General features: G+C 38.8%; 1 protein-coding gene across 1 annotated transcript in view; it reads left to right on the forward strand.

The window, feature by feature from the left end:
- LOC124711908 (WASH complex subunit 2) overlaps positions 1-25,001 on the forward strand; it is a 216,181-nt gene that overhangs the window by 120,416 nt on the left and 70,764 nt on the right. The window contains exons 11-12 of the mRNA XM_047242161.1: positions 7,480-7,622; positions 17,039-17,211. Coding sequence (XP_047098117.1) covers positions 7,480-7,622; positions 17,039-17,211 — 316 coding nt within the window. The remainder of the gene's footprint in view (positions 1-7,479; positions 7,623-17,038; positions 17,212-25,001) is intronic.

The raw sequence follows: 25,001 nt of genomic DNA on the forward strand, positions 1-25,001 counted from the left end.
AGAAGGGTTCTTTTTTAATTTAGTTAAAAAATAAAATAAACTTACTATAAATTTAGCACATAAACATTATTAAGTTTAAATGCATTGTAGTGAAAGTCTTTAGTGTAGATTATTATTACTGTTTTTAACAATAATTTGCCAATGTATGATAGAATTTAAAACACTCTGACATGCACAGTGCAACGTTGCAGTTGGGCTAGCACCACACTGTTTCTTTTATTGAGCACTTTCCACTGAGCAGTTTTGTTTTTCCGATGCTGATTTTGCACACTCTTGTATTACAGAAGAAAATTTGTCAAATACTACCTTTGTCTTGATTATATCTTTTTGCTTTATGTAGGATGAAAGCATTATTAGCTGTCATAAAAAAAGTTGGTTCCATCATATCAGATTCGTTAAGCAGAAAGTTGGAAGGAGTATAAAGAGGGTCTATACAAGGGCGATGTACTTGAGGACAATCTTATGAAAATGGAAGAGGATGTAGATGAAGATGAAATGGGAGATACGATACTGCGTGAAGAACTTCTCAGAGCACTGAAAGATCTAAGACGAAACAAGGTCCTAGGAGTAGAAAACGTTCCATTAGAACTACTGATAGCCTTGGGAGAGCCAGCTATGACAAAAATCTACCATCTGGTGAGCAAGATGTATGAGACAGGCAAGAACCCTCAGACTTCAAGAAGAATATAATAGTTCCAATCCCAAAGAAAGCAAGTGTTGACAGATGTGAAAACTGCCGAACTATCAGTTTAATAAGACACAGCTGCAAAATACTAATGCGAATTCTTTACAGACGAATGGAAAACTGGTAAAAGCTGACCTCGGGGAAGATCAGTTTGGATTCCGTAGAAATGTTGGAACATGTGAGGCAATACTGACCTTACAACTTATTTTAGAAGAAAGGTTAAGGAAAGGCAAACCTACGTTTCTAGCATTTGTAGACTTAGAGAAAGCTTTTGACAATGTTGACTGGAATACTCTCTTTCAAATTCTAAAGGTGGCAGGGGTAAAATACAGAGAGCGAAAGGCTATTTACAATTTGTACAGAAACCAGGTGGCAGTTATAAGAGTCGAGGGACATGAAAGGGAACCAGTGGTTGGGAAGGGAGTAAGACAGGGTTGTAGCCTCTCCCCGATGTTATTCAATGTGTATATTGAGCAAGCAGTAAAGGAAACAAAAGAAAAATTCAGAGTAGGTATTAAAATCCATGGAGAAGAAATAAAAATTTTGAGGTTCGTCTATGACATTGTAATTCTGTCAGAGACAGCAAAGGACTTGGAAGAGCAGTTGAATGGAATGGACAGTGTCTTGAAAAGAGGGTATAAGATGAACATCAACAAAAGCAAAATGAGGATAATGGAATGTAGTCGAATTAAGTCGGGTGGTGCTGAGGGAATTAGATTGGTAAATGAGACACTTAAAGTAGTTAAGGAGTTTTGTTATTTGGGGAGCAAAATAACTGATGATGGTCGAAGTAGAGAGGATATAAAATGTATATTGTCAATGACAAGGAAAGTGTTTTTGAAGAAGAGAAATTGTTAACATCGAGTGTAGATTTAAGTGTCAGGAAGTCGTTTCTGAAAGTATTTGTATGGAGTGTAGCCATGTATGGAAGTGAAACATGGATGATAAATAGTTTAGACAAGAAGAGAATAGAAGCTTTCGAAATGTGGTGCTACAGATGAATGCTGAAGATTAGATGGGTAGATCACATAACTAATGATGAGGCATTGAATAGAATTGGGGAGAAGAGGAGTTTGTGGCACAACTTGACTAGAAGAAGGGATCGCTTCGTAGGACATGTTCTGAGGCATCAAGGGATCACCAATTTAGTACTGGAGGGCAGCGTGGAGGGTAAAAATCATAGAGGGAGACCAAGAGATGAATACACTAAGCAGATTCAGAAGGATGTAGGTTGCAGTAGGTACTGGGAGATGAAGCAGCTTGCACAGGATAGAGTAGCATGGAGAGCTGCATCAAACCAGTCTCACGACTGTAGACCACAACAACAACAACAACAGTATCTCATGATATGGAACATCAGTTTTTTTTATAAATGTAATGTGTTTATAAATTTTTTGTGTGGGTACGTGCTGACAAATTGTGAAATTTTTGTTAACACATTGAGTTCTAGACCCTTTGCAGCATGCATGTCACAGAATCATAATTATCTTCGGCATCTCTTTAAATATCTACCTTTTCATTCTCATAACATTATGTACAAAAATTAAAACCAATTTCGGAAGTAGAAGGGTTCTTTTTTAATTTAGTTAAAAAATAAAATAAACTTACTATAAATTTAGCACATAAACATTATTAAGTTTAAATGCATTGTAGTGAAAATCTTTAGTGTAGATTATTATTACTGTTTTTAACAATAATTTGCCAATGTATGATAGAATTTAAAACACTCTGACATGCACAGTGCAACGTTGCAGTTGGGCTAGCACCACACTGTTTCTTTTATTGAGCACTTTCCACTGAGCAGTTTTGTTTTTCCTATGCTGATTTTGCACACTCTTGTATTACAGAAGAAAATTTGTCAAATACTACCTTTGTCTTGATTATATCTTTTTGCTTTATGTAGGATGAAAGCATTATTAGCTGTCATAAAAAAAGTTGGTTCCATCATATCAGATTCGTTAAGCAGAAAGGTGGAAGGAGTATAAAGAGGGTCTATACAAGGGCGATGTACTTGAGGACAATCTTATGAAAATGGAAGAGGATGTAGATGAAGATGAAATGGGAGATACGATACTGCGTGAAGAACTTCTCAGAGCACTGAAAGATCTAAGACGAAACAAGGTCCTAGGAGTAGAAAACGTTCCATTAGAACTACTGATAGCCTTGGGAGAGCCAGCTATGACAAAAATCTACCATCTGGTGAGCAAGATGTATGAGACAGGCAAGAACCCTCAGACTTCAAGAAGAATATAATAGTTCCAATCCCAAAGAAAGCAAGTGTTGACAGATGTGAAAACTGCCGAACTATCAGTTTAATAAGACACAGCTGCAAAATACTAATGCGAATTCTTTACAGACGAATGGAAAACTGGTAAAAGCTGACCTCGGGGAAGATCAGTTTGGATTCCGTAGAAATGTTGGAACATGTGAGGCAATACTGACCTTACAACTTATTTTAGAAGAAAGGTTAAGGAAAGGCAAACCTACGTTTCTAGCATTTGTAGACTTAGAGAAAGCTTTTGACAATGTTGACTGGAATACTCTCTTTCAAATTCTAAAGGTGGCAGGGGTAAAATACAGAGAGCGAAAGGCTATTTACAATTTGTACAGAAACCAGGTGGCAGTTATAAGAGTCGAGGGACATGAAAGGGAACCAGTGGTTGGGAAGGGAGTAAGACAGGGTTGTAGCCTCTCCCCGATGTTATTCAATGTGTATATTGAGCAAGCAGTAAAGGAAACAAAAGAAAAATTCAGAGTAGGTATTAAAATCCATGGAGAAGAAATAAAAATTTTGAGGTTCGTCTATGACATTGTAATTCTGTCAGAGACAGCAAAGGACTTGGAAGAGCAGTTGAATGGAATGGACAGTGTCTTGAAAAGAGGGTATAAGATGAACATCAACAAAAGCAAAATGAGGATAATGGAATGTAGTCGAATTAAGTCGGGTGGTGCTGAGGGAATTAGATTGGTAAATGAGACACTTAAAGTAGTTAAGGAGTTTTGTTATTTGGGGAGCAAAATAACTGATGATGGTCGAAGTAGAGAGGATATAAAATGTATATTGTCAATGACAAGGAAAGTGTTTTTGAAGAAGAGAAATTGTTAACATCGAGTGTAGATTTAAGTGTCAGGAAGTCGTTTCTGAAAGTATTTGTATGGAGTGTAGCCATGTATGGAAGTGAAACATGGATGATAAATAGTTTAGACAAGAAGAGAATAGAAGCTTTCGAAATGTGGTGCTACAGATGAATGCTGAAGATTAGATGGGTAGATCACATAACTAATGATGAGGCATTGAATAGAATTGGGGAGAAGAGGAGTTTGTGGCACAACTTGACTAGAAGAAGGGATCGCTTCGTAGGACATGTTCTGAGGCATCAAGGGATCACCAATTTAGTACTGGAGGGCAGCGTGGAGGGTAAAAATCATAGAGGGAGACCAAGAGATGAATACACTAAGCAGATTCAGAAGGATGTAGGTTGCAGTAGGTACTGGGAGATGAAGCAGCTTGCACAGGATAGAGTAGCATGGAGAGCTGCATCAAACCAGTCTCACGACTGTAGACCACAACAACAACAACAACAGTATCTCATGATATGGAACATCAGTTTTTTTTATAAATGTAATGTGTTTATAAATTTTTTGTGTGGGTACGTGCTGACAAATTGTGAAATTTTTGTTAACACATTGAGTTCTAGACCCTTTGCAGCATGCATGTCACAGAATCATAATTATCTTCGGCATCTCTTTAAATATCTACCTTTTCATTCTCATAACATTATGTACAAAAATTAAAACCAATTTCGGAAGTAGAAGGGTTCTTTTTTAATTTAGTTAAAAAATAAAATAAACTTACTATAAATTTAGCACATAAACATTATTAAGTTTAAATGCATTGTAGTGAAAATCTTTAGTGTAGATTATTATTACTGTTTTTAACAATAATTTGCCAATGTATGATAGAATTTAAAACACTCTGACATGCACAGTGCAACGTTGCAGTTGGGCTAGCACCACACTGTTTCTTTTATTGAGCACTTTCCACTGAGCAGTTTTGTTTTTCCTATGCTGATTTTGCACACTCTTGTATTACAGAAGAAAATTTGTCAAATACTACCTTTGTCTTGATTATATCTTTTTGCTTTATGTAGGATGAAAGCATTATTAGCTGTCATAAAAAAAGTTGGTTCCATCATATCAGATTCGTTAAGCAGAAAGGTGGAAGGAGTATAAAGAGGGTCTATACAAGGGCGATGTACTTGAGGACAATCTTATGAAAATGGAAGAGGATGTAGATGAAGATGAAATGGGAGATACGATACTGCGTGAAGAACTTCTCAGAGCACTGAAAGATCTAAGACGAAACAAGGTCCTAGGAGTAGAAAACGTTCCATTAGAACTACTGATAGCCTTGGGAGAGCCAGCTATGACAAAAATCTACCATCTGGTGAGCAAGATGTATGAGACAGGCAAGAACCCTCAGACTTCAAGAAGAATATAATAGTTCCAATCCCAAAGAAAGCAAGTGTTGACAGATGTGAAAACTGCCGAACTATCAGTTTAATAAGACACAGCTGCAAAATACTAATGCGAATTCTTTACAGACGAATGGAAAACTGGTAAAAGCTGACCTCGGGGAAGATCAGTTTGGATTCCGTAGAAATGTTGGAACATGTGAGGCAATACTGACCTTACAACTTATTTTAGAAGAAAGGTTAAGGAAAGGCAAACCTACGTTTCTAGCATTTGTAGACTTAGAGAAAGCTTTTGACAATGTTGACTGGAATACTCTCTTTCAAATTCTAAAGGTGGCAGGGGTAAAATACAGAGAGCGAAAGGCTATTTACAATTTGTACAGAAACCAGGTGGCAGTTATAAGAGTCGAGGGACATGAAAGGGAAGCAGTGGTTGGGAAGGGAGTAAGACAGGGTTGTAGCCTCTCCCCAATGTTATTCAATGTGTATATTGAGCAAGCAGTAAAGGAAACAAAAGAAAAATTCAGAGTAGGTATTAAAATCCATGGAGAAGAAATAAAAATTTTGAGGTTCGTCTATGACATTGTAATTCTGTCAGAGACAGCAAAGGACTTGGAAGAGCAGTTGAATGGAATGGACAGTGTCTTGAAAGGAGGATATAAGATGAACATCAACAAAAGCAAAACAAGGATAATGGAATGTAGTTGAATTAAGTTGGGTGATGCTGAAGGAATTAGATTAGGAAATGAGACACTTAAAGTAATAAAGGTGTTTTGCTATTTGGGGAGCAAAATAACTGATGATGGTCGAAGTAGAGAGGATATAAAATGTAGACTGGCAATAGCAAGGAAAGCGTTTTTGACGAAGAGAAATTTGTCAACATTGAGTGTAGATTTAAGTGTCAGGAAGTCGTTTCTGAAAGTATTTGTAAGGAGTGTAGCCATGTATGGAAGTGAAACATGGAGGATAAATAGTTTGGACAAGAAAAGAATAGAAGCTTTCAAAATGTGGTGCTACAGAAGAATGCTGAAGATTAGATGCGTAGATCAGATAACTAATGAAGAGGTATTGAATAGAACTGGGAAGAAGAGGAGTTTGTGGCACAACTTGACAAGAAGAAGGGACTGGGTGGTAGGACATGTTCTGAGGCATCAAGGGGTAACAAATTTAGCATTGGTGGGCAACATGGAGGGAGACCAAGAGATGAATACACTAAGCAGATTCAGAAGGATGCAGGTTGCAGTAAATACTGGGAGATGAAGAAGCTTGCACAGGATAGAGTTGCATCAAACCAGTCTCAGAACTGAAGACCACAACAACAACATCTTGAAATGGTGGTAGGATATGAAATGACCATTACATTTGCACCAGTCCTATTGAGATCATACCCTAGAATGGGATCAGATATTATTTTTATAGGTATCCGTATGTTGCTGTGAACCTCTACGTGTGTTTTTTGTCATCTGCATATTTGTATTCCAGCTTCAAATAAAATTTAAAACAGAAGTTCTACTTTTTTGCAGAGTAAGCACAAATTAAGCATTGTCATTTATTTGGATATATTTTATTGTTGTCTGTCATCACCTGTTGGAGTTTCGCTTTCATTAAGAATTGTCTTGTTATACTTCCACTTGCTTGATATTTGCAGGACAAATTTTGTTTTATATCTTGTTTCGGTTTGCACCTCAATTTGTGGTGCCTAATCTCCTGTCTCCAACTGAGCGATGTGGTGCAGTGATTATCACACTAGACTCTCTCTCAGGACGATGATGGTTCAAATCCCTGTCTGACCATTCAGATTTAGATTTTCTGTGATTTCTCCAAAGTTCCCCAGGCAAATGCAGAGGTGTTTCCTTTGAAAAATGCATGGCTGATTTTCTCTCCCATTCTTTTGTCATCTCAACTTGTGCTCCGTCTCTAATGACCAACCTACCAACAGGACATTAAACTCTGATCTTCCTTCCTTCCTTCCTTCCTTCCCATATTCTGATGTACAATTTCACTCTTCAGAATAGAGAATGAAGTCATCTTCACAATACAGCAGCAGATAATTAAGCACATTTATGGATTCATAATTCTCAAGCAGTATCTATTTTATATTATAGTGTACAGACATTGAAACTCGCTTCAGAGTGAATCAAGTAGATGTTTGATTTGAAGGTGACACTAACAGACAGACATGTTGCCACCATTACATACGATGTTGAGTTCGTTTACGATAAAATAATGCTAAAAAATCCTTTAAAACTTTATAATTTGCTTTTATTGAGTTTTTTGGCATTGACTTACAAATCACCACTTTGCTGACACTTGTTTTAGATTTTGACTATAACTCAACTTCGAACACGGTGCAAAGTACTGTTGCGAAGGAGGCTGGTCTCTTTGCACCAGCTGATGAAAAGAAGAATGTCAAAGAAAATGCTATTGCTAAAGAATCCATTGCTCAGGTGGCACCTGTAAAGGTACGTTATTGAGAAAAAAGAAGACTTGGTAGCAATTTTTTTCTTTAACATTCTGAAAAAAAGGTATAAAGAGTGTTCCGTCCTGCAACATAATACTAAGTAGATGTCACAGTTAGCATTCTGATGGTTTTATTATTTTTTTAAATGTTTTCATGTGATATTTTTATTTTTATAAGTTGAAGATAGGAACATACCATACAGAAAAATGTGCTCACCAAGAAAATATCTAATTACTATTAAAAACAGTCTTGACCACAATTTATTTAATAAGGTGACCGGTTTCGACCACTACTGTGGTCATCTTCAGACCATTGAGTAGAAACCTCTTTGTTGGAGTAGTGATTCTCCAACAAAGAGGTTCCTACTCAATGGTCTGAAGATGACCACAGTAGTGGTCGAAACCGGTCACCTTATTAAATAAATTGTGGTCAAGACTGTTTTTAATAGTAATTATTTATAAGACATTGATCACTGCTGTTCCCATAATGCATTCAAAAGTAAGAAAATATCTGGTTAACATTATACACTGTTTTTTAAAAAAAACTGTTAAATTAAATCTCTTTTGTGTGGTATTGGTTTACTTTATTTTTGTTATAACTTTTGACACAGTACACATTAAAAACAGAAATTGTGCCCTGTACTCATGAACCTATGATTATTAACATGCAATTTGTAATCAGCTCCTCTTGTCAATGTGTACATTCATTACCAAAAACAGTCCAGCGCACTGGAACAGTTGCTAGAAAGACGTAAAACTGAGAGATCATTCGGCAAGTGGGGATACAAATAAGCAAGTCAAAGATCTATATAGGCACATACTAGTAATTTTATTTTATTTATTTATTTTTATGAAATCATCTTTTACAAAAATGAGAACTTTCATGTATCATAATCCTAACCAAAAATGTGAGTAATCTGGTAATGTGTTCCTTTGGTACTGCTATCGGTGTTGCTTCTATCTTTCATTTCTGTAGAATGCAACAAGATAGTGATGGATCTTGTTTTAAAACATATTAATCAGGCTGAAGGCTATAGCGATTGAGTGTTTTCAAAATAATTTATTGCAGCATCTCACCAATTTCAAGCAAAACTACCATTTTCAGCTGGCTTCGGCATTTATGAAATACATACTGTGGTTCAATCCCATCACTGTGAAAACATGACAATGTGGTTTCCCCAGTGGTAGGATTGAACCACAGCATGTATTTTATGATTTGCGGATGACCATTGTCAGCCAAAATTGGTAATTATGTTTGGCAATAAACAAATTTCAGTGACTGATCAGTTGCTGAGTTACTGTATGCCATTTGTGTCTAACAGTGGTGTGACTAATGAAGAGGCATGCTGAGTGATATTGGTGTATATTGTATTGTGAAGAAAGATTAAGCATTATGGGCTTTGTGTGGGAAATGTTTCTTTGTTTGGAGCATAGTACTGGCAGTGTGTTGATGGAAGGCTGTGTGAGTATAAGCCTTTCTCTGTGCAGTTTTACTAAGTGATTATTGCTGTTGGAAGTATCAGCAGTGTGCAGCAGCCAGAATGAAAAGAAAGTATTCAGTACAGCCCCATCACACATGGCTACTTTAATTCTATTATAATCCTACGGAATGTATGCTGGACGTAATTATTACCATAATTGCTATCCAAGCTAAAATGGGAGCCCATCAAAAAGTTGTTCACAACTGTGCACATGAAAATGACAATTTATAAAGTTATCTCGTATTAAACTATCAACAAATCAGTACTCCTAATTCTACATATGACAGATGCTGTTAAGCTGTGAAGCATTTGGTACTGCACTTGCAATGTTCCGCTGTAATGTTAATAGTCGAAAAGATGCTGGGTTTTTAGTTCATAAGCAGCATGCAGACGAATACCACATTTATGGAACACTGCTCAATTGTGATTGATTCAGTTCTTTACTAGTTTTAAAACGTGTGTCACGTTTGAGACATCATGTCTTATATGAGCAATAGTGCTATCTTATGAAGATAATGCTTCATGCTCGTATATGTTCTAGGATAAAGATTAATGGCCATTTGACGCAGATGTCGTATTCTAAATGCTGTGACATCTGTAAAGACAAGCCTTCAGTAAAGCAAAATTAGATAAAATAGAAAGTATACTGGCATTTACAAAGTATTGTGATGCTTGCCTTGTTGTGTGAGTCCAGCATTTAACAAGACAACCATAAATCCCATGCACAAAGCAGCCAGAAAATCATTGTTCATCAGTGTTCCTGTTTTGAAGCTTACCAAATTTCACAACTTTCTGAAACCAGGGACTGTTGGAAACATGGACTAAATTCCTCATTCCTTTAAAACTGCTTTGACTGTGTGTGTGTATCAGGATGCCAGATGCCACGGGGGAAGTGAAAGGGTATCCGGCTTTTTTTCTGCTCTAGATCCACTCCAGTATTGCTTTGCCTGAAATGTCACTGGATGCACCTCATGTTAATTGTGCAGGGAGTATACTTACAGTACCTTCCAGCTACACTGCGTTGCAATGTGCTTCTATCCTTATTGACATACACGGTGTTTCAAAAAGAACTGCACAACTTTAAATATTCAAATAAATTTATTGAAAGAAGATACAGAGCTGGGTTTAGTTTCATTTTGTAGGGAAACACATCAAGATTTTTTACCTTAAATTAAAGATGTTGTATGTGGATTCCATTGGTTATCCTGCATACATCTCATCGGAAGTCAATTTCTTGCCAAACTCACTGTAGCATTGCAGGTGTAACTTGCGCAGTGGTGGCATAAATTCTTGCTCTAAGTTCAGGTAGAGAAGCTGGCACATGAGGTACAAACATGATATCCTTGATACATCCCCATTTAAAAAAAATAGAGTGGTATCAAGTCTGGGGAATGTGGGGGCCGCACAATTGGCACATTATGGCCAATCCGTTGACCTGGAAAGCGGTCACTGAGAAAATCCCTCACATCAGCCAGGTAATGGGGTGGTGCACCATCTTGCATGAAGTAAACATTTCGTTCTTGGTCATCTTCATCGATCTGTGATATCAAAAATTGTTGTAATATATCTAGGTACACTACCTGATGGTTCTCTCAGGGGGAAATAAAAAAAAGGGGCCATACACTTTGTTCTTGCTCAGTGCACAAAAGATGTTCAGTTTAGGGCTATCACAAACATGTTGCAATGTTTGATGTGGATTTTCACTGCCACAAATCCTACAGTTGTGTGTGGTAACCTTGACGCTTAAGTGAAAAGTCAACTCGTCAGAAAAGATGATTTGCCCAAGAAATATTCATTCTCATGTAATTGATTTAACATATCCACACACAAGTTATTGCAAGCAATTTTATCGCTATCTTTTATTGTTTGTTTGATTGTCAGTGTGTACTGTTTCAAATGCAAACGGTTGCTCAACACATGCCAAACAATCGTTTGTGGGATTTGCAGTTTGCGAGATGCACGCTGGGTCGATTTTGTAGGGCTGTTGACAAAACGTTATCTCACTTGCTCAACGATGTCATCAGATGTGCTTGGATGACTTGATGATTTCCCATGTTTTATTGAGCACCCTGTTTCTACATAATATTTATGCCACTCATAAAATGTAGGCCTACTAGGAGGATCTTTAGTGTACTTGATATGGAAATTACGCTGAACTGTTGTTACCGACTTCGATTCCTCAAGTCGAAACACAGAGCTAGCTCACTCGGGTCCTGTCCTTTAACGCAATTGCCACTAGTGCTCCTTACAGTGCAATTCGGCACTAACGAACTACCCAAGGCAAAACCTGATGTATTTCCCTACAAATTGATACTACAACCACCTCTGTTGGTACTAAGAATTAATTTATATGGTTTTTCAAAGTTGTAAAGTCCTTTTTGAAACACACTGTATTATCCATAAGGTGTTAGAGATGTTATTGCTCTGTCCTGTCCCACTCTTAGACCGCTGCCCTCCAGAGGTCATGCAGAGTTTGGGGAGGGCTCCTGCAGCAATGCCCTGCAAGTGTCAGGTGGTATGAACTGCCCTTAATTGGTTTCATGTCAGCAGGTACAACATTCCATTCTGTTCAGTTGCCTATAAGAAGGCATTCATGAAGAGGACATACTATGCTCCGTGCATTATTGTCTTGAAATAAAAACCCATGACCAAAATGTTGTACTCTTCATATTGGTAGGAGCCTATACTTCTAGATAAGATACCAGCCCAAAACATGTCTGAACCACCGGTGTGCTGAGTCTTTGGTATCGCATGGCTGAGAAGTGCACTGGTACCCGCTACCTCCACAATCTTCTGTGACAGGCATGAGAAAGATCCTGGTCTCATCAGTGAGTATCTGTCTCCATTGATCCTGTCTCCATTGTAGGTGTTCTTGCAACCATGGTGCTGTATTGCACCACAGCTGAGATTTGATAAGGTTGTAACACTCCTTTTTGTTACGCAGTGTGCCTGACTAGCTCCAGCCACAAAACTGTATTAATAGTACTAGACAATATTCATTATAATTTTAATATATTATTTGCAATAAAGTTGTTACATGTATGTTTGACAATGAAAGTGGAATGTGATTCAACTTTTCAAAATATTTCACACAGCCAAAATAGTACTGCGTCAAAGTGACATGGAAAAAAAAAAATCAATTTTTTTTTTTGTAAATTTTTTGTGATTAATATTTACAAAACTGCCAGGAAAGTGAAATCAATTTGCAAAGGAGATTGCTTACAAAAAATTGGTTCTCGAATATTACTCAAATTTATAGGATCCTTACCAAATAGCACTAACAGGATATTGAATGTATACAGAGAAGGGAAACATGAATGGTCACAGGTTTGTTTGATCCATAGGAAACTGTCACAGAGATACTGAAGAAACTGAATTGGCAGAATCTTGACTGAGATATCGTACTAACAAAGTTTAATTAAGCAGCTGTAAATGATGTCTCTAGGAGTGTACTACAACCCCCTACATATCGCTCACATAGGGATTGTGAAGATAACATTAGAATAATTACAGCATGCACAGAGGCATTTGATCATTCTCTGTATGTGAATGGAATAGGAAGAAACCCTGATAACTGAGACAAAGGGATGTACCCTCTGCCATGCAGTTCACAGTGGTTTGCAGAATGTAGGTCTACATGTACATTTAGATGCCTTGTACTTCATCTTCTTTGGTAATGGAGGACTCCTCAGTACTTAAAGACAAAAAAATGCATAAAGTTTCAGTTACTTGTACCACTATATTAATAAGAGATTAATGCATCTTTACACCTTTATTTATGATTAGAATGACAGAACAATACATTGTTTTCATTTAAGTGAAGAAAATAACCCAAGATCCATAAATTCTCTTTCACTTTAAACATTAGTCATCCCATTGTACAGAATCCTTTGATATTTAAAATTACCAATTCATTTTTTTCATTCCCATAATTCTGTCTAAACATCCATCAGAATCCAAAGATCAAAAACATATATATTCAGTAATAGTCAAGACACAACTAATATTACAATAAACTTATTTTCTCAAAAACCATTTCAGTATAGCTTTCATGAGTAAGTGGATGCTCTGCAAAGAGTTTGAATTTTCCAACTACACATCATAATTTTCACTGTTTCCGGTAGTATCAATACCTTCATTTGTTTCATGATATTATTCATAGAACATGCTTCCATCGACTTGCCAATACTTCTCTTGGAACTCTTACATACAGAGAAAAGGGAAAGGAAAATTTTAATTGACTTCTGATCCAATCCCTTACTCTTATTTAAGGTAACTTTATTTTGGCATTGTCATCATCTTTATAATATTCCGAGACATTTATTCAGAACTTGTTACCATTTGTGTCTAAATGTGCTGTAGCAAAGAAAGAAAGAAAAAGTTGTACTTGCTATACTTGTTATACCATATTAAGGAAGATGCAAATTGATTGTGTGGAGATGCTTGCATTTCTCTGGTCAATGCAGCCCTCTTAGTAGCTTCCAAAGAAAAAGGCAGCACATAGTTCTGCTCTCGGGATACCAATGACCCAGTGTAACTGGTGACATTGACGGAGGGTGACGACAGTGAGGCAAATCTTCAGTGTTTTGCGTTGTTGCCTAACTATGTGTGACAATGATGTGGAAAGGACAGCATGCTACTCATCAGATATGAACAGGAGTCTAATAGCTTGGGGCGGGTAATGGGTGTAAGAATTACGATTAGGTATGGATTGGGTAAGGAAGGAGAGGGATAGCAGTTTAGGCATGGTAGAAGATGCTAGTGCTGCTGGGGAAGTGTGAAGAGATTATGTAAGGAAAGGATAGGGTTATTAGGTGCAGCATTGGGAGGATGGATTGATTTTGTGTGTGTGTGTGTGGGGGGGGGGGGGGGGGCAATTGATAGAAGCAGAGAGCTGCAAAGGATACACATAAGTATGTTGGTGAGGTAAAAGGTTTGTGTAGCATTTGAGAGGGAACAGGAAGGTGGAAAGGCAGATGGTTGACAGGGCATAGTGTGCTTTGGGGCTGAGGGACGGGGAGGGGAAGGGGGGGGGTTGTGAGAAACAATCTGTCCTTTTTAGATTATTGGCGTTTCATCCTGGACTTTCCATTGTTTGATTTAGGCCAACTTTGTAAGAGATTGAAGTGCATCATAGATTTAAACTGAATTGTCTCAGTATGAGTGTAAAGCATTTAGAAGAAATTATTGGGGAGAATTTTGATAACTGCACTATAGTTTTTTTCTGAAAATGTGAGAATGAAGTGCAGGACATAAGAAGGATTATGGCTTTTAAAATTATGGGGAATTAACTGGACATGTGCAGATTGTAAGTTACCAAACTTCCATGACTATTCTATAACATTCAAAGTCTGAATGTGGTTTTTAAAAACACTTTTGGCATAAACTGTTGTTGATATTAAATTTAATAAAGGCTTGGTATCATAATGTGAGAACTAACATGATCATTTTCAAAAGACACACAGCAGTTTCTTCAGTAGATGTCCCCTGGAGGATGTTTGGTAATGGAATCCTCCTTGGATGCTAGTTAAAATGTGTCAACAAAACTGATTCCTCCCTCCCAAATGTGCTTAACACATATGTGTCTAATATGCAGTATCTTGTACGTAATAGAACAGAGTTGGTGACAGTATTATGCAAAATATAGATTGCTACTCACCGTATAGAGGAGACATTGTGTTGCACACAGACACAAGGCAAAGATTGATATATGTACAAGCTTTCGGCCAAAACACCTTGTTCTGGAATAGAAGAAGGGAAGAAGGAGAGAACACGGACATATACATGCACATGCGCACATGCACCAATGTGTCTGGCCACTGTAGCTGGACTGCAAGTATTACAACTGCACCTGATGGGCTGTGTAGCCACAGTGGCCAGAGACATTGCTTTTGTGTGTGTGTGTGTGTGTGTGTGTGTGTGTGTGTGTGTGTGTGTGCGTGTGTGTGCGTGTGTGTGCGCGTGTGTGCGCGTGTGCGCGCGCCAACTTTGTAAGAGCTTGAAGTGCATCATAGATTTTGTGTGTGTGTGTGTGTGTGTGTGTGTGTGTGTGTGTGTGTGTGTGTGTGTTTGTTTCCTAGTTCAGAAGGAGGCCTTTACACCAAAAGCTTATCTGTAAAGCAGTCTTTTGTTGTGTCTGCCTATGACACAACATCTCCTCTATATGGTAAGTAGGAATCTATCCTTTTTAGTGATATTGTCATTATTTGTTCCATACTGGACTTTCCATTGTTTGATGGAACAAAGTTGTGTTATCTGAAACTAGTGCTATGAAATCGACAGTGTCGAAGCAGGTAAACTGTTGTCTCAGAGACAGTGAGTATTCCCCTAAGCAGGAATTTTTTGTGCCGCTTGTGGGTTAGTCTGGTCATTGTTTCTGTATTCTTGTATGCTCATTTTATATGGGGTGTTCAAAAAGTATCTCCGCAGTGTCGTATGATTGTTAGCCACGCATGCCGTATGCCGCAGTGGATATACCGAAATGAAACTCAGTGAAATACAAGTTATTAATTTATTGAATATTCATTTTTACTTACAAATTTTCACATTAAATGTTGAAAGTGTGCCCCCTGTTGTTGAATACACAATTCAGTTCGTCTAATCATGTTTCCAAACACAAGCTGTAACATTACTTCTGTAACAGAAGCAGTGAAAGTGGATATTTCAGTTTTCAATTCATCGATGGATTTTGGACGGTTTTTATAGATACACCCCATAAGAAAAAGTCAGGTGGTAGGTCAGGCGATCGTGGAGGCCAAAGTCCCTGTGAAATTATGCAAGCAGTGACATTGAAATGTGAACTGTGTGCGCAGTTACACCATCTTGTTGAAAATAACCATTAAGTATTTCACTTAACACAAGTTCTACTATGAATGGGTACAGAATATCGCTGCAGTATCGTTGTGCGTTTATTGTTTTGTTGAAAGATATGGGACCCACAATCCGACGTCTAGAAATTGCAATCCAAATTCCTATTTTCACAGAATGAAGTGGTTCCTCATGAATACACAATGGACTTGCAGTATTCCACATACGAGAATTTTGCAAGTTCATGTACCCGGATAAATGAAACCATGCCTTGTCAGTGAAAAACGTTTCATTAAGAATATCTCTTCCATTTTGTTGAACAAAATTTTTGAACCATTGACAATAATGCTGTCTCTTCCCATGATCAGTATTTTTTAGTTTTTGCACGAGTCACTTTGTATGGGAAAAGTTCTAATTTTTTCTTTACAGCTGTGTGAGCCATTCCAACACTAACATTGATATCCTGGGCGAGTTTTCTTACTGACTTGGTTGGACTTGTGCACATTTTATTGGAAATATCAAGTAGTTTATCCTCAGACAAAACGCTAGGAAGACCACTTCTCGCTGAATCTGTCACTGAACCCGTACTTTGAAATTTGTTAATCAAATCTCGCACAGTATCGCGATGTGAAAGTGTTGTCTTTGGGAAAACTGAATTAAATGTTTGACGAACTGAAACTGTGTATTTACCACCAGCTTTAAACACTTGTTCGACTAAAAACGCACGTTCTTCAATGGTTAGCATTTTAACAGTGACAAAAACGAAACAAATGAACAAAGGAGCAAAACTTAAATGTTAATGTTGACACTTAACGACACTCACCAACGATACTACTGACACTGGCTGAGATAAACGAAACAGTGGAATGTTTGGAGAGTCCACTTGAAAGGAAGTAACCCAGGCAGGTGAACGATCATACGGCACTGCGGAGAGACTTTTTGAACACCCCGTATTACTTCATCATTGACCAGAATACATTTACTATTTTGTTTAATCTTTAATTTATATTCTGTGGATGCTGTTATCTATATTTGTGTATTACACAGTTCAATAGTCTAGAATTATTACATGCAGTTTGTTTGGTCTCTTAGTTAGAATTTAACATAATGCTCCAATTTTGTATTCTCAGAAACCTGTTGGTGGTGTGTCAGTGCTGGGAAATATGAGTGTAACTGCCTCACAGCTTATAAGCAGATTGCCATCAAGTGTTAAAGAATCTGGGAACAATGACACAGTTGCTAAAAAAATAACGGAAAATAAACCAGAGACAAACTATAACACCCACCCAAGAGAGAGATCAGAGTGAGTATTATACAGAAATGAACCCTGTCCTTTTTGTCCATCTCTTTTTATTCTCGACACACATATTAATGTGGTATCAGATTGTCAATATGCTGTGAGAGGTGAATGATTTGTAAATGAAAAAATACGTGAAAATATTGGTATACAGTGTAAAGTACTAAATGAGAAACTAATTGCAGCAAAATGATACAATTAATATTACCCAACATAGCTACTGGAAATAGATGTTTGTTACGGTTTCACCAACTATTGCAACTGTTGTTTTAATGTGTAGTTACAACTTATTAATATTAACAAGAAATCACAACAGCTGTTGTGTTACACATTTATGTCCTGACTGATTTCATTCAAAAGATCATCATCAGGTTACACTGCCAACAGCATTCTGAACAAATCCGCCAGAGTTGTGCCAATATTGTGATGTAAGAAATGTGGTATAGGTAATGTTACAGGTGAATTCTGGAACATAACAATCATATAAACACTCTGTCAACTACCTGGTAGAAGCACGGTGTGCATGAATGCAGGCAACTTGGCTTCTTTGATCAAAGTACTTGACTGAAATCAATTTTCATCATAGTTGTTTGGAGAGTCCACTTGAAAGGAAGTAACCCAGGCAGGTGAACGATCATACGGCACTGCGGAGAGACTTTTTGAACACCCCGTATTACTTCATCATGGACCAGAATACATTTACTATTTTGTTTAATCTTTAATTTATATTCTGTGGATGCTGTTATCTATATTTGTGTATTACACAGTAACAGCGTATCATTTATGCAGCAGCCTGTAGTGTAATGTTGGCAGTGAGGACATTGATTGAATGATAGAAAGAGAAACAAAAGAGATTGTGGTTGAAACCATGGGTAGTGAGAAGAGAAGCTTGAAGCTTAGTTAGCAACAGTGCAAGGACAGAAAAAGGACTATGAAAATTATTTCAGAATGGACACACACACACACACACACACACACACACACACACACACACACACACACACACACACTTTTCACTCTGTGCTTTATGAAAGAAGCCCCTGATATTTGTAAGCAACGTGCCCAATTAAAGGAATGACAATTCTACTAAATATTGTCTCATAGTTTTGCTAAGAATTTTAGTGTTAGGTGAATGATATTTACTGATAATGAAATAATGTGTTTATATCCCATAAAAAGCCTGTGCAAGAAAATTACTTTTCTCAGGAAATTTATAGTTGTTGTGGGCCCATGCAGGAAAAACATGAAGCATTGTTGGTATCTGACATTTGTTCAGGAAAAAGCTGTGCCCCAAATAAAAAGCTGCACTCTTTCCTCAAAATTTGGCCTTGGAATATTAGGGTCTCTCTTAACAGTGTAACTTAACAAATGTTTCTGTTGATATGATGTCTGCAACTGTTGTTTGCATTATTCATGGCTGATAAGATCCGTTTACAGTTGTATAAATTTTATTTTCTAAAGAAATGAGAGCACAACTATGTTTCATGAAAACAATTCAATCTTTAGTTACATCGGGAAAATTATAACTATATATGATGACTATACAAATCATCAAACTCTTAGAAAACCAAAAGAACTTATAGTAACATAAAGAGGATAACACAGTATGTACAGAATATCCATATGAGTCAACTAAAATGGGTTAGTTTAGTTATTCTCTTGTGCATGGCATGTAAGCAAAAATTCATCTCATAAATTCCAAGGCTGCACAGAAAAACACTTGCAGAATTGGGCCTACATAATAGTTTACTATGTATAAAAGAGCATAATCACTCCAGATCCTGAACATCCCACAAATCCAGTACAAACTTGCAAATGTCAAGGCTTAAGCTTGTCACTAACAGGCTCCCGTATAAGGTGAAACAGCCAGACTTTCATACACAGAAACTCGAAAAAGAGATTGTAGAAAGTTTCTGCACCTAACAGCATCAGTGTGTACATGATATGTCCCATTTATGTGCCTACGGATAAATGCTCCACCACTGTTGTTTTGAAATGCAAGGATTATCTGACAATAGAACCCCACCAGCTGTCAGATACACCCACCTATAAACGTTGCCACAGTGACCCCATTCCAGAAATCCAGCAGGATCTTCAGTTACTACTCAAATCCTTAGGCCCATCCCCGAACGTTTCCCCCAGAGTCCATCTCTCTGCTCACTCCTACATTCTACACGCTTCCTAAAGTCCCTAAACCCAACTACCCAGGATGCCCCATTGTGGCCAGCTACTGTGCCCCCACTGAGAGATTCTCTGATCTCACAGACCAACATCTTCAACCTATTACCCAGAACCTACTGTCCTATATAAAAGATATCAACCATTTCCCCCACCGACTCTCCAAAGTTCCTGTCCCTTTACCACGTGGTTCCCTCTTGTCACTATTGATACCACCTCCCATTACACTAATATCCCTGATGCCCATGGCCTTACCACTATTGAACACTACCTTTCTCAATGCCCGACGGATTCCAAACCAACAGCTTTCTTCCTAGTCACCATGGCCAACTATATCCTCACCCACAATTACTTCTCCTTTGAAGGCATTACCTACAAACAAATCCAGGGTACAGCTATGGGCACCTGCATGGCACCATCCTATGCCAAACCTAAAGGAATGTGGCCATCTAAAGGAATGTTTCCTAAACACCCAGAATCCTAAACCCCTCACCTGGTTCAGATTCATTGATGACATCTTTGCAATTTGGATTGAGAGTGAGGACACCCTATCCACATTCCTCTAGAACCTCAACAACTTCTCCAACATTTGCTTCACCTGGTCCTTCTCAACCCAACAAGCCACCTTCCGAGATGTTGACCTCCAGCTCAAAGATGGCTAGATCAGTACTTCCATCCATATCAAACCGAATAACTACCAGCAATACCTCAACATCGACAGCTGCCACCTGTTCCATACCAAGAAGTCCCTTCCATACAGGCTAACCACCTATGATGGTTGCATCTGCAGTGACGAGCAGCCCCTCTGGAAACATACCGAGGGTCTCACTGAAGCCTTGTACAAAAACAAATCTCCCATGCCTTATCTTTCCAGTCTCCCATCACCTCCCAAAGTCCCACTGTCCGGACACAGAGGAGCATTCCTCTCGTTACTCGGTACCGCTCAGGACTGGAGCAACTGAATACATTCTCCGCCATGGTTTTGGCTACCTCTCGTCATGCCCTGAAATGGGAAATGTCCTGCCCACTGTCCTTCCCAACCCTCCCACAGTGGTATTCCGCCATCCACCGAATCTACACAATATACTCATCCATCCCTTTACAACCACTGCTCCTAACCCCTTACCTCATAGCTCATACCCCTGTAATAGACCTCGATGCAAGACCTGTCCTATACATCTTTCCACCAATACCTACACCAGTCCCATCACAAACATCACCTATCCTATCATTGGCAGGGCTACCTGTGAAACCAGTCATGGGATCTACAAGCTAAGCTGCAACCACTGTACTGCATTTTATGTGGGCATGACAACCAACAAGCTGTCTGTCTGCATGAATGGTCATCGACAAACTGTGGCCAAGGAACAAATGGACCACCCTGTTGCTGATGTTGCGTTCTCCGACATGCTGCATCGTTCTGCATTTAGATCACTCGAAGTCATGGAGCGTTGGCTGCGTTGTGGAGGAGTCAGCCCCCCCACGTCGTCTCTGCGCTCGTTGTTGAGAAGAAATGTCGGACGGTGTGACGTCCAGTGTCGTTGAGTTCAGTTCTGTGAACAAACAATGTGTAGCTGTTGCCCACAGATATCACGTCGTCTTTTCAACGATTTGACTAGCGTCGTCTTCTCAATGAGGCGTCGACTGGCGTCGTTAGGTGCTGCGTTGTCTCCCAGATGAGGCGGCAGCTGGCGTCGTCGGGCCCCGCGTTGGGCGCCAAAATGGTGTGTGGCGTCCCCGCACTCCAACCGCGTGCTGATATTGTTGACACCATAGAGCTGCTACTGCCACAGCTCTTGCAGTGGAGTTGAGACACGATGCACGATGACATAGGTCACCGCTGGTGAACGGGAGACAGAAATGCGAACTCGTACGGTGGATGCTTCTTCTGATTTAAGATTGAATGATTCATTGCCCAGATATGCAGTAGTTGTTAAATCTTATCTCATCTGCATCCTACACACCACCAATTGCAAGAAAACATTGTAATTATCAGTCTTCTCATACGTTGTTGGCTTGTTGCTATAGAGTTGTTGAACCTGTATGAAGTGAGATCCACAGATACTCTTTGATCACGTTTGAGTGAACCTACGCCGTAATGTTAAAAAACCAAATGTTCAAAAGTTCTCTTTTCAATTAATGAAGTAGGTATTTTGATATTCAGATTAAATTGTCTGTGCTGAACAGTCGTTACTTAACTATCATTGATTAAATCACTTAATGATGTAGTCCACGCTTGATATTTCACTTGGAAAGAACAGTTTATTGTTCCTTGGCCACTAAATACTTTATAACTTTCGCACCAACACGCACACGCAGTTGGTTGGTAAAGTCAGTACTATTAAAATTAAGTTTCTTGACAATTACGACACCTTGACTCTTCAGCGTAATTGTATTATCTTCGTGAAGTTGTGTAATTGTGTCCTACTTGAGACTAACTGAGTGTAGTTCTTTGACATACTATCCACTCTTCTTTTAGTTCCAACTATTTGAAAGTCAAGTCCAATATTCACTAGTTTCATCAATAAAGTTCAATTAATCCGTTATGCACAGTTAAACGCATCTATCAGTTCCTGTATCTGCTTAGAAAATCAGTTTCCGAAGTTCGTGAATCACGTCATGCAAGAAACACTTCTAAACGCAAAACAATCTCGTCGCGTTCCGTACTCTCGATTACTAAGACAAGAATTGTTCTCGCACATCTTTACAGGACGAGAGCCAGCAAGCGACTTCTTCTGTGAAAGAGTATAGTAGGCGCATTGAATTTCTTCGTTGCTCTTACAACTCTCTTCCACATAAAAGTTATCTCTGACTAACATCACCTTGGACTTAGCTTTCAAGATATTAATTGCAATTATCACTTGGATATTTATCCATTAATTAAATCTGAGGGTTCTTCCTCCTCTTTTCATAACAAAAACTCTCAGTGATGTCGAATGTTGTTATCAAAACTTCTTGGTGTTAGCTTATTGGCAAAGATGTTGTATTTGCAAAGATAACTCTTCCCTACTTCATATTATGATATTCTGTCTTAATTGACTTAATGGGGGTCATTGGGGTGTTATACTGAGCACAGTGCCAAACATGACATCATTCATTTAAATGACTGCTTCACAGCCTGTGCCATACGTATCCTTCCCACCAACACCAGCTTTTCTGAATTGTGCAGGGGTGAAATTTCCCTGCAATGTATTCTACGTTCCTGTAACCCTCCTGGCCTCAACGTTTGTTAGCCGTTGTCCTGTCCCGTGCAGCCCATTCTCTGTTCCCATTCCAGCACTACACAGCCCTCATTCCTCCATCACACCCAGTATTTTTACTTATGTCCTTTTCCGATATCGCCCCCCTTCCCACCTCTCCGCTGCCCTCCTTCTAACCTCTCGACTGCACATAGCTGCCCTACTGTCTTTCCACCTCGTTCCTGCATGCTCCCTGACAGCATGGCACTGTCCGCTACCCCACCCTACTATCCCTTCTTCCCCCACCCCAGCCTCCTCATTACTCCCACCAGTCGCCACTCCCATCATGCACAGGTGCTGCTGCTCAAAGTGTAGCCTCGGTTGCCTGAGACTGCAGTCATGTTTGTATGAGTTGCATTTGCATGAGTGTGTATGTGTGTGTTTGTCATCTGATTTTGACGAAGGCCTTACTGGCCGAAAGCTATATTTGTGACCATCTTTTTGTTGTGCCTATCTGTGACTCAGCATCTCCGTTTTACAGCAAGTAGCAACTTTCCTTTTCACGATATTGTAAATTGATACGTGCCCATCGAGTAACATACCAAACCCACACTGATATTAAAATGCCAGGTGATGTGCTGTGTTGCTATCACACAAGCAAGTGCACTGCAGACACGATCTCATGATGAAACTAACCCTGCTGTTGTCATGTCTAAAATATCATGAATTAGCACTGCTACCATCATGCTAACTTCATCCATGTATGAAAGACACTATCATTGTGCATAATAACATCAGCAGTATATGGATTGCAACATCGACAGGTGTAACCAAAATTATACCTCATAGAGAGGTATTAATTTACCAAAAGCTCAGAATGGGTACAATTTAGTGACAGTTTTTGTGTGTGCCATCACATGGTGGTACCTGAATTTTTGAAATGAGAGTGAATGAGTTTTGAAAAATAAAAAATGTGACAGTGCATAACTGTGTTGATTGAATGTGATTGTAAGACAAAAGCTTCCTGGATATACAAGAGAATATATTGCTTGCACCAAATCACTATTCTTTCAAAGTGCACTGTTTTAGTTGACCACTCCAACTTATTGCACACTCTCTAATCTTTCTGTAAGTATTCTCTGACTATCTTCTACATGTTAAACCTCTTCTCAAAGAGTCAAGTACTGGTTAAGGTACGTAGAGTAGAAAGGTAGACTATTCCATATAGTGCACTCATTATTGGTCAGCATCATGCTTTTTATGTCATCAGGCAGCCAGCTTGGCAGCCGCTTCAGCATCAGGATGTGACAGTAACTAAATTTTCAACCTCTTCCTCCTATTTAATTCAGAGCATTCCACTGATAGGATGAATTAATATGTGGTGTAATCAAAAGAAAAAGATCAAGCAATAATAGCAATGCTTGGAAAGCTTGTAATCATACAGAACTAACTATTGACATCAGTCATTTATCCTTGTGGTGAGAGCAAATTCCTTTTGAAACTTCGTAGCACCCGAAAACAACATGCCAGACCGGACCATGAACCTGTGACCTATGCCTTTGTCGGACAAGCACAGTTGCCAACCTGCTCTCACAGCTTTATTTCCACCAGTACCTTATCGCCTGCCTTCAAAATTTCACAGAAGAGTCTTAGATAACTTGTGGGACTAGCTCTTCCAGAAGAAAGGATATTGCAGAGACCTAGCTTGCGACAGCCTAGGGGATTGTTTCTAGAATGAATTTTCATTTCACTGTAGAATGTGTGCTGATTTAAAACTTTCTGGCTGATTACAACTGTGTGCAAGATTGAGACTCAAACTTGGGACATTAGCCTTTCACAGGCAGGTACTCTGCTGAATGAGCTGTCCACATACAACTCACATCCCTCTCTCACAGCTTTACTCCTGCCAGCACCTCATCTGTGTACTAAACTAGGAATATGAACACGTGTTCTTTGGCCAAACCATGTTTCCACTGTATTCTTTCTTTCAGGAGTATTAGCCTCACAAAGATAGGCAAGGAAACTTCTGTGGAGCTTAGAAGGCAAGAGGCGAGATACTGATGGAAGTAAAGCTGTGAGGGCTGTTTGTGTGTCATGTTGGATAGCTCAGTTAATGGAGGACTTCCCAATGAAGGACAGAGATCCTACATTCAAGTCCCAGTATGACACACAAGATATTTCAAATTGTCTCGCACTGGTGCAGAGTGAAAATTCATTCTGGAACTAGCCAGTGTTCTTTTTCCATAAAAACAGCACAGTATGACATGCTTAGATGCACTAAACCATTTAAAATTTTGTTTTTTGAAACGATTTTGCTGCAGTTATGCAGTATCTGCACAGAGGTCCCGAGTTCGAGTCTCGGTCGGGCACACAGTTTTAATCTGCCAGGAAGTTTCATATCAGCGCACACTCCGCTGCAGAATGAAAATCTCATTCTGG

This window comes from Schistocerca piceifrons, chromosome 8 (genome assembly GCF_021461385.2).
Source record: "Schistocerca piceifrons isolate TAMUIC-IGC-003096 chromosome 8, iqSchPice1.1, whole genome shotgun sequence".
Classification (NCBI taxonomy): Eukaryota; Metazoa; Arthropoda; class Insecta; order Orthoptera; family Acrididae; genus Schistocerca; species Schistocerca piceifrons.